General features: G+C 35.2%; 2 protein-coding genes across 2 annotated transcripts; one reads left to right on the plus strand and one right to left on the minus strand.

The window, feature by feature from the left end:
• The first annotated feature begins 1,493 nt into the window (after nt 1-1,493).
• Nucleotides 1,494-2,630, plus strand: LOC132302454 (protein OXIDATIVE STRESS 3-like). Its single transcript, XM_059799323.1, has 2 exons — nt 1,494-1,960; nt 2,062-2,630. The coding sequence occupies exons 1-2, from the start codon at nt 1,659-1,661 to the stop codon at nt 2,360-2,362; spliced, it is 603 nt and encodes a 200-aa protein (XP_059655306.1). The 5' UTR covers nt 1,494-1,658; the 3' UTR covers nt 2,363-2,630.
• Nucleotides 2,631-3,330: 700 nt separating this feature from the next.
• LOC132302453 (uncharacterized) lies at nt 3,331-6,257 on the minus strand. Its single transcript, XM_059799322.1, has 3 exons — nt 6,083-6,257; nt 3,818-5,751; nt 3,331-3,629 (listed from the first exon to the last, which is right to left on the minus strand). The coding sequence occupies exons 1-3, from the start codon at nt 6,135-6,137 to the stop codon at nt 3,540-3,542; spliced, it is 2,079 nt and encodes a 692-aa protein (XP_059655305.1). The 5' UTR covers nt 6,138-6,257; the 3' UTR covers nt 3,331-3,539.
• Between the last annotated feature and the right edge of the window lie 5,183 nt (nt 6,258-11,440).

Here is an 11,440-nt window from a genome sequence, read left to right on the forward strand (position 1 = left end):
TTTGATCCATGTAATTGCATAAGCTGGCAATGTAAGACTTTCTTGGTGGGTATGTCTTCTTAACATATTAACCACATTGAAATTCCATTGATCAATTAGCTTGACAGCTACCTTGCACTCCACTTATAGATAAGAAGATAAGGCATCGGATGGTTCTAATCATCCCCTCAGATAAGAAGATAAGGTATAAACTTATCAAGATCGGTTCTAATCCTAATAGAATCATAATTTTCTTTTTGTTGGAATAAAGAAACTCTATGATGACCTCCAAATTGATCTCCAAAAAGGACCATTAAATGATCTAGATATACATACATGTGTGTGTATATAGGTTTGGTGAAACATGGTTCCAACACTAAAACATGTTCCATAGAACTTTCTTAGGCAGGTCATAGGTGAGGCAAGCTAAACCACACACGTATATTATATTTATACACACACACACACACATATATATATATATATACAGTCATACCTCCCAGTCAATGCCTCTATCTTTATCCTGGTTGTGCCAGATCTAGAACAACCTTTTTTTTTTGACAAAATCTTGACAGTAGATTCTTGCCATTAGAAATAAATGTGTTGAGATGGTGACTAGGATATGGATGGCTTCCATTCCATGGAGCTTATCCTCTTCCACTAATTATATAATTGAAAAGTCTAAGGAATTCAAACCTTATGAGACGAAAATGTCAAATCTGAAGATAAGGCAAAGAAAGCGAAAACACAATGAATTATGAAAAGGGCGTTACTAGGATGACAGACAAGTCCATGAATTTTCATCCAATCCATTGTCACAATTCAAAATTTGTCATGAAAATTATAGAGCCAATATCATCTTCTTCTTTTTTTCTTTTTCTTTTTTTCAAAATTACTGTCATATTTCCTAATGTTTTTCGGAAGTACAGTGATTTCCCCTCTGTTTATAAAGAAAAATGAGACTGGTAAATTCCTCTCATTTATAAGATTTTTCCGTGTTTTTAAAAATGGCACTTTAGTCTCCTTTCTATTCAAATCGCCACTATACAACGACTGAATTTGTTTGTGTTAGAAAATGTAAATATCAAAATACCCATTTTACTGTTAAGTAGTCTAAAGTTGATTTGTAAAGATTGAAAATTAATTTAAAATTAAGGATAAAATAGTAACATAAAAGTTGGTTGTGTTCAATTCGTAGGTTCGAGTTATCAATTTGAGGGTGATTATGAATATTCAAAGGAATTAGTCTTGTAGTTGATGACACTTTCCATTCTAATATACATACATACATACATACATACATATATATATATATATATATATATTTGCCCGTAAGGTTATAGTAATTTCATTTCATTTGCTTTGTATTCTTTACATGTCAGTGTTTCACCTAGAAATGTTATAGTAATTTCATTTAATTTGCCCTGTTGCATGTCAGTATTTCACCTAGAAATCATAGGCCTCCCATGTTCTCATTTGTAATGTGAACGCAACCTAATCCACATATACACATGCATGCGTGTGTATATAAGTAACGTATATATTTTACACACACATTATATACACACCTCCCTTATAAATTAAGTTCCCAAGTTAATTTGTTTATCATATGCGTTAGGAAAAGTTTTTGATAGAAAGCCATAAGCGGCTTCAGCTTCTTCTTCTTCTTCTTACAACCAATGGGTGAAGGCAAAAATCAAATGCTTCAAGGTCCTTGCTGTCCACACACCGGAGATGAGAAAGATATTGATGATGATGAATGGGCGATCATGGAATGTCATGATGGAGATGATATCTACAACGTTACATCATCGACATCCTCCCTCGAAGATTCAACAGGTTCAAATGGATCATCATTTTCTTCGTCAGAGATGGCAGATGATGCATCTTCATCAACTTCAAACTCATCATCATCATCATCATCACAATATAAAGGATCTTTGTATGATTTATCAGAGCTCATGGCCCAACTTCCCATCAAGTAAGAAACTTAATTAAACAGAACTTAGGAGCATATCTATACATATATACCTATATATATAGGGGCTGTGGACTAAATAAATAGTGGGATTTTTTTTGCAGGAGAGGGTTATCCAAGTTTTATCAAGGCAAGTCTCAATCTTTTACGTCTCTGTCCAGAGTGAGAAGCATAGAAGATCTTGCAAAGAAAGAAAGTCCTTACGGAAGGAAAATGAAAGTATGCAAAAGCCATGGAGGTGGCTTGGATACCTACAAATCGTCAACTCTTCCTAAGCCCACCATATCAAAGAAAGTCTCCTCAAGGGTCTCATTGTCACCATATTCTTTTTCAAGCAAAAGAGCAAATTTTAAGAGTAGTTGCAGGTCCCCTCTAATTCCTGTACAAAAGAACTTGAGTTCTTAATCTGCTAAATTCATGCCTTATTAGTATATTTACATTATAGTGTAAAGATTTGGAGAGAAATATATATATGATGTATGGAGATTATTTCTATTGAGAGAGGGGGGATATGTAACAAATTATGTGGTCAGCTACTTTCAGTATACCTCCTACTCATTTTGCCTGAAGTAGAGGGGTTAAAAAGTACCATGAAATTTTGTTGATGCCTTGGAGATTATTTTTTTCCTATATCCCACAGTTTGTTTGAGAAGTGAAAAACATTTTCATTTTATTGTATGCTTGCTACTTGCTCTACACATCTAAAAGTTCATGATGGAACCACTAAATTAGTGAAGAAATAAATAAATAGTGTCAAAATTAAGTTTGTTTGAAATCTTTCCTTCCCAACACTTGTGTAAGCACATACAGGAAGTAATCACCAAGTTTTTATGAAGCACTTGAGACAAGTTCCATTTCTAACAATGATTACAAGCATGGATGATGCCCTAAGTATAAGAATTTGACAAGGAAAATTTTACAAGCATAGCAATCTGAAGTTTTCTTACTCATCAATAATCAAATCTCAAAGTCAGAAGAAGTGCAAATTGTTTTGGCTGAAAGAGCAGAGGCAGCACTAATAATTTCTGTTTCTAGCATTGCTTTATAGTTGTGAAAATATTTACATCAAAGATTTACAACATTCAAGCTTTGAATAATTGTGCACTCCCCTGTAATTTGCAGCAAAGAAAATACCAAAACTATTGTAGAGTATTCATGTCTAGGCCTTAAAACTTTTGTTGACAAAATATATCGTATCTCATGGTGTCATAATCACACTCCAACTTCACATTGCCATCTATTAACAGCAATTAGTGGCAAACAGTACCTGCAAAAATTCAGTATCACACTACTACCATAACCACTTCAGTTTGTGGTGCATGTAATGATAAGAAAATAAAATCTTAGTGGAATTGGTAGATTTGCTGTGTGTGTCAAAGAAAGAACTAGCAAATTGAATCTTTGATTAAAATAAAAAAATCAGTTGCTACATGTTAAAGACCTACTACAATTACTGAAATATTAGAGAGCCTCCTTCCTCTCTTAAACTTTCAGTCGGAGGGGGCTGATTTATGGAACAACAGAGGATGCTGTTTCAGAATGGTGTTGATCAGAAGAATAATCATTGATGATGATCTAAGATTCATGGAGACATGACTGAACGGTTGCGAATTCGGGTAGATCGCCTCACTGGAGTTGTGACTACCATTCTCACTTCTCCATCTTTTCCCTCCTGTTTCAAGACAAAAACAACAGTCTAAGATATTCACTCAATCACCTATTTTTGCATTCAAATTGTATAGTAAACATTATGAAAATCATTTTGCTAAGCATGCATGTAGAGTATATATATGTGTAGTTTTCAACCTATATTATAGAACAATGCCTATACCAAAGCAAAAGGAATGCTCAAGTATTTACCTCTTTCTTTGCCATCTTCTTTTCAGCTGTAAAGCTTCCATATGAGGGAGAGTCCATGGTTGAGAACTCTGATAAAGGTGATGCCAATTGACCAGACACCGCACGATCCTTGCTCCAAGAACCCCCCTTCTCTTGAGAAACAGAGTAATTGCTTTCCTCGTTATCCATCATCTTGCTTTTCAAACCACAACTCCTAAGAGAGCTGCTGACCTCTCCAACCTCAAACTCGGTAAGCAATTCCACTGACGGTGCACGGCTTTGGTAAGACTCTTTCAAGGATTCGTCCATGGAACGAATCCAAGAGGAGGGATTTGCAGAAGGAACAACTTTCTCAATGTGCCCTTCTTCCATGTGGGGAAGTACAGGGCTGATTTTCTTTGCTATCGCGGATTCGGAAAGCATCCTTCCCATGACCAAAGCATTTTTAGCAGAAGTTCTCTTCCGCCTCAAATGAAATCCCAAAACGAAAGATGTCAAAATCATGACAAACCCTATCACTGCTTCTGGAAATAGATCAGTTTTCAAACCTTCAAAAAATCTCTCCACTTCAGGATTGGTGGCATCAGATTTTGTAGTCTCACTGTCAATCCTCTCTGGAGTGACAATTTCATCACTTGCAGTGTTGGTGATATCTTCCAATCTCTTCAATTCATCCTCATCCACTTCTTCTTTCCCAGCTGACACCACATCAGAAATTATTCCATCAACTGGTTCAACTTGATCATATGCAGAATTTGACTCGACACTTGGCGCTGTAAATGGTGCCTGAAAATCTTCATAAGCTTCAGGATTCTTTCCAAGTTCAATTCCCTGAAATTTATGAAAACTCTCCACCAGGTTCATCAATTCATGATCACTGACATCTTCACTTTCAACAATATCTGTCCCCTGCAACTGATCAGAACACTCGCAAGCATCCTCTGGTTTCTCATCATATACAGCTTCACTCTCATCAGTTTCAGTCCCCATCAACTGATTAAAACTCCCAGAGTTATCATCCAATTCATGATCATATTCAACTTCAGTTTCTGGTTCAGTTTCGGATTTCTCGTCATATACATCTTCACTCTGGTTCACTGCTTCCACAGAACCCACCTGTGCCTTCTTAGTGACAGCTTCAAAGATACGATTTTGAATCTTAACATAGTCATCTTGAAGACCCCTTATAGCTTGTAGGGTAGGTGAAGGTGTAGGAGAGTTCATAGAAGAGATATATAAGGTAGATAGAAACAGAAGAACAAATACAAGCAAAGATTTCAAAAACCCTTTCAAAATGCTCCCTTTCTCCTCAAACTCTTCCATTTCTTCATCAGAATCGAAATCGTCACTCTGGTTAATTCGTTCCTCTTCTTGCTTTACAGAACCTTCTTGAGAAGAAGAAGCAGCTGAAAATCTGTGAGGATCTCCCAAAAACAACTCTTCATCATCCATGGCTTTCTGGGAATCAAACAAGGCACTTCTTCCCTCATCAAACCCATCTTTTTCTTCTCTAATCTCATTTTTAGAGCCAAGAAAGATCTGGTGACGCCTGTTTGGCTTGTATCGGAGGAATTTAGGCCTCGGGGAAAGGTAATTTGTCAATGGGTCATAAGGCTTCAAAGATGATTGGGCAACAAAAGTGTTCTGCTCATCCTCATCAGACTCAGATACACTGTTGTATAATGGTGTGATCTGAGACGAAGAAGATCTTCTGGAACGGCCTATTTTGGGATTTACAGGAATGGTTGTGAAATCAAGCTTTGAGGAATTATCGATTTGGGTTTCAGAAAAAGTAGGAGCTTCGTTTCTCTCAGCCAAGATTTTCATTTTTTGAGCAACAGCTTTGGAAGCTGCAGATATGGTGGGTGACATGAAGTGCTTTGTTGATGGTTTCTTCGGGTTCTGCCATTTGGAGCCCATTTTGTCATTGTTCAGGTCATTCTCATCGACTTCTCCTGTAATTTATATGCAGAAGAAAGAAAAAATTGGTTTCTGGGTTGTGGGTACGAACCTTACACAAATTGAAAAAAGGAAACTATGAAATTTATGTTTGGTTGTTGAGAAACCCTAGCAAAAGAAAGAAATATTGGAGTTCTTACGAACCCTAACAGTTAAAAACTTTCAATATTTCAATTCGTTCAATTCTTCTCCTGTGTTTCCTCAACAAGAACATGAATTATAATTGGAAACAGCTTAAGATAAGCTAAATTATATACAATATAAACATATATTACCTATATATATTGCAGATTTTTGAGAGGAGAGAGAGAGAGAGAGAGGGCTTACCAGGTGCTGAGAGTTTTGGAATTGCCGATGGTCTGATAGGTATAGTACCGTCCATTTCTCTTGGAGCTTTCTTGATATAGTCTTCAATGGTAGTTTATGCTTTCTTGAACAAGTTTTCTGGCTGATTTTGCTAGAATGCGCTTTTCTCTCTTGATGTTTTTGGAGGGAGATAGAACGTAACAGTCAGATGTCGGAGATTATAACCGTTGTGAGTGAATTATATAAATCTATTTGAAATTTGAATCCCTCGTTTTATGACCGTTGGTATTATCCGTTCCACAACGGCTACATTAGGTCCCGCGTAATAAACCCCTAAGTCACGGTCCATAAATCATATGACCAATGGGTCCAATTCAAACTTGGCCCAATTACACAAAAAATGAGCAATTTGATTCTGACCCAATGAAGGACCAATTAAATCAGGGCCATTTACAGCCCAATGGTCTGGCCATCAGTCCAGCCCACCAACAAGCCTAGTCCATTGGCAGGGGCCTTCTTGCTTTCCCAAGTAGCCCAATGGCTGTTTTTAGTTGGCTAAGCACCTGCGTGCGCACATGGGCTTAGCCAACTCCGAGCGCTCGGAACTTGCTAGGCCCATGTGCACGCGCAGGTGCTTGTAGGACATCGTGCAAGCGCTCACATAGTGTACCCCGAGCGCTTGCAGCTCCTTCTTAGGCACACTTTGGACTTTCATTTTAAACCCAGAATTTAATGTTTATTTTCGCCATTCATGTTTAGTAATGACTCATGAACCTATTGTGGACCTATTATTGGACATTATGATGTCAAATGACTATTTTGACCATTGCTTTCGCATTTTGGACTTAGTATCGAGTTGGGATTTCGGACCATTGCAGGTAATGTACTGGATCATGGGATTTGGGCCGTCACAGTAGCCCTCCACCCGTAGAGTGTATCTTAAGTTACACAATTCTTCTCAACTAATATTCTTCGCATGTTCCGCGCACTCTCTTCTTATCGCTTCCACCATGTGTGACTCAAATTTTACCCTTTTTACACTCCGGCTCTTGCACTCGCCCTCCGACTCCAGCTCATGCTCCTACTCTGTGGATGTACCTCTCTGGGAAGAAAGTAATTTCCAATAAAGGGCGCACAAATTCAAGAACTAAAGCAAACACTGTCCCTCCAAATGGGACATGTAACCCAAGGGACCCTTTCCCATTTCCTTTCTACACAAAGCAGTACTCACCCCTAAGGGATACCATTTAGGGTGTGACTTGCCTTGTTTAGTTGTTCTACTTTCCATTATTGCAAGACTTGGACCAGAAGAAAACAAGAACCAAAAACAAAAAAAAAAAAAAAAAACACTACTTTATGTTATAACTTTCAATGTCATCCACTGAAAAATGGATTACTACTCTTTTATGATTGATACAAGGAAAAAGTGAAAAGATGTTCAAGTTCTCCTCCCCGATGGTGTAAATGAAGTGTGACCTGTTTTTCTCTAGTGGGCTATGATAGGATGACACAGACTTGACCAGGACAAATGAACATTACTTGAAATTTAATCAATTATTTTTTAAAGTACCAATTTAGAAAAAAATTGGCTACTCAGTGGAACCAAAGGTCAAGTAATGATGTGTGTATTAAACTAAAAATGCTCATAATTTCCTTATTCCTTGAAAACATATCATGCAAGATACAACTTTGATCTTTTGGGTTCAAATCCACCATAATAGGAGAATCTATGCTCTTAGAATATCCATCGTTTTTATATATTATACTTGAGATTGATAAGACATTTATTTTAAAATATATTGATTTTTCTTACAAGGGTGGACATGATATTTGTAAATATTTTATTTTATATTTTTCATAGTATATGACTAACCATACATAATCTTTGGGGGATACGAAAATATTATTGGATATGGTTGAATTAAAAACTTGTAGCTGACCAACCATACATAGGATACAGAATAAGATTATATAGGAATTCCAAATTAGATATGATTCAGCTGAAATGGTGGAGTTTTGACTTGCAAGAAGAATTTTGTAGCACAAGTCACCAAATATGATATTAAAAGGTTAAAAAACAAAAAACTGAGTACAGATCTTTTACTATATCAACACTGTACTGTATAATGTAAAATAAGGAATGAACTATAACATCCTTAGATGCTGTTAGAGCATAGGATAGTAAGCCAGCCATTTGATCTGACTGTAGTGATTATCATATGGCTACAAATGTAATAAGGAACATAATTATAACAGTAATATTATTGTGCTACAAATGAAATAAGGAACATAATTATAACAGTAATATTATTGTACACTAAGATGCTATTATAGCATAGGATAAAGGCGTATGCAGACTAGGCGAAGGTGGGCTTCAGCCCACACCCAAAAAAACATAAAAATAAAAATAAAAAATTAGTAATAGTAGCTCACTTCAAGTTAGTCCAATCCAAAGTTAACCCATTCTATTTAGAAATGCTGAATCAGCGCTTGGCAGAAGATATTGATCCAACTATTTGATCTGACTACAAAGATGATCATGTGGCTGCAAATGAAATAAGGAGCAAATCATAACAGCGTTATGATTGTACAACATGATGTTGTTACAACAGAGGGAAGTGAGCCAGCCATTTGATCTGATTATAAAAATAATCATATGGCTGCAAATGAAATAAGGAACATAACCATAACAGCGTGATTATCTTGAAAGATGTTGTTGTAGAAGAGGATAGTAAGCAGCCATTCGATCTGACCATAAAGAAAATTCGACGGTTGAAAATGGCTTAGGACGGGGAGCACAGCATAGCATATGAGGGCAGGGGATAAGAGTGAGTCAGCAGGGAGGGGCCTGGGTCCTACTAATAGTAGCACAGGGGAAGAACAAATGTATGTATATAGTAGGTATATATAGTATATATAGTACTAGATGATATCAAATGTGGGACTGGGAGAGTGTCACATGTGAAGGTGATGGTAGAGGGAGTTGGCCGGGAGGGTTACGGAAATGAAATGATGATCATTAATTGAACAGGAAAACATAGACTTTTATTGGAAAAGTGATGGAGAACTTGACTAGCTACACATGGCCGACACTGTCCTTTAAGTGGACAGGACAGTGTTACCATCCCAGACAAAACCCACCCCCTCTCTCTCTCTCTCTCGCTCTCTCTCTCTCTCTCTCTCTCCTATTCAAATCAAATGGTCCCCATGCAATCTTCCCCTTATTCCATCACAAGATATCCTTTTCCAGACATTTATACTGAAGTCAATTACTACTAGTATTTGCGGGGGGAAAAAAAAAAAATTACTGGTAGTGTTTTTACTTTATGTAAAAATAAAAATAAAAATACATTCTCTAAATTTTAAAAAATATGACGAATAAATTCACTTATATCCTTTATTATGCATTTCCGAATTCGAAAAATACAGTTGCTCATTTCATTATCATCACATAAGCTTCTAATAAGGGTACAATAGAAGTTTTGTACTCGAGTTTGCACTCCCATTGGGATATAGGTTCCACCACATAATCATTTCATTATTATCACATGATATTGATGAACAGTGTGTAGCTTGATAAATATTATTCATAAAAGTCCAACTTTGCATATCTAACTTTCGCACTGTGATATTGCTATATCATGAGAGTATTTTATTAATTTTCGCGGCGCTTATATTCTTATGCTTTATTCCGATTTTTTTTTAAGTGTATTTTTATAAATTTTTTTATTTGTTATATTTAGTGTGAGAGTATTTATTCATTCTGAATTTTTTGTATTTGTACTTTTTTTTTTTTTTTTTTATCATTATAGGAGAGTATCTGTAATCCTTGAAAGTAATTCTAGTTTTGAGTGAACTAAGTAAAAATCTATATGTTCTTAATGTGTATGTTTAATCAATTTTTTCTTAATTTTGCAACATATTTCCACACATAACATTTCTAAGTTCAAATGATGTATCACTTTTTATTATCATTGTCGTTTTATTATCATCAACATAGACTCTAAAATGAGTTGAGTATCATAAATTTATTCTGATTAAATGAATTGAGATTGTATGATTTGAATTTGATTTAAGAAATTGACATTTATAAAAAGTGAAGTTTGAGAATAAAATCAGAGGAGAACATTTGATAATGGGCGTAAAATAGGTACACAAGGAAGAAGAAATATGATTGCACATCAACTGGTTATGAACATATCCAACAAAATTCGCAAAAGATTTTCCAATGTTGAGTGTTGCTTGGATTATTTTCTCCACCAATTGATATTGATATTGATATTCAACTTGAAAATAATTATACCTAACGAGGTAACACGTGGATAAGACACATCAATCTCAGCCTCTAGCTAGCTAGGATCTTATCATTGAGATTTCCAACCATTTTTCAAAATGTTTGTTCATGAGAGACTTGCTTCATTCCAAAAAATTTCACAATTTGTACTTATTTTAGAACTAATTCTTTGTTTAACTTATCTGAAATATTTTACTATTTCCATATAATCATTCAAATGTCACACTATCTGGTGTGTATTTTTTTTTTTTTTGGGTAGAAGACCAAGGATAACAAAATTTTATTTCGAAGAAGTATTATGTTAGAGTTTATGATTGAAGCCTGTCACTCCAAAATTTAGGGAAATACTAATTCATTTGGTTATTGAGGCAAGTACAACTTCCTAATTAAACTGTGTTTTTTTTTTTCCTTTCCATATGCTTGTCTTTTTTGAGAATGATTTTAATTTTTTTTAAAAAAAATAAAAATAGTACCTAATTTTATTTGATTAATGGTTTTGGCAAAAAAAAAAAAAACCTGTTTTCAAAGAAATCTTTTATATTGACAGGCCAGAGCATTTCATTTCCCATGCTCTTTGCAATCTGTTCAGATTGTGATGATCAAATGCCAAAAAATATCATAATGAGTTCTCCGTCTTACAATGACCTCTCCTGTCAACAGTAGTTCTCTTCAGTTGTGAAAATGCATTACAATTTTCAATTTAAACATGCCGTGTAACAGATTGACGATGATTTTAAAATTTGTTTGGACAGTTAAAAGGTGGGGAAATAATTTCAACGAATTTGTTTTGATTTGAAAAGTTTATAGTCTGATCGAAACGACCAAACTCGCAAAAATTAGGAATTTCTACACGGTTTTTGGCCAAATTTAATAATTTAGGAATTCAAAAAAAATTGTGAATTCAAAGTTACCACTTTGTATATTCAAAGTAATCATTGTTTGAACCATTCATGACTTTTTACTTAAAAAAAAAAAAAAAAAAAGGTGATTTAAATGTGTTGAAATCTCTTTTATATATTGCAATTTTGCAAACATCTCTTCGGGGCTAGGAAAATAAATACGAGTTTTAAAAGAATGAGAGACAA

Source organism: Cornus florida, unplaced genomic scaffold, assembly GCF_030987335.1.
Source record: "Cornus florida cultivar Cherokee Brave unplaced genomic scaffold, ASM3098733v1 CherokeeBrave_3.0.0_Hap2_Chr04, whole genome shotgun sequence".
NCBI lineage: Eukaryota > Viridiplantae > Streptophyta > Magnoliopsida > Cornales > Cornaceae > Cornus > Cornus florida.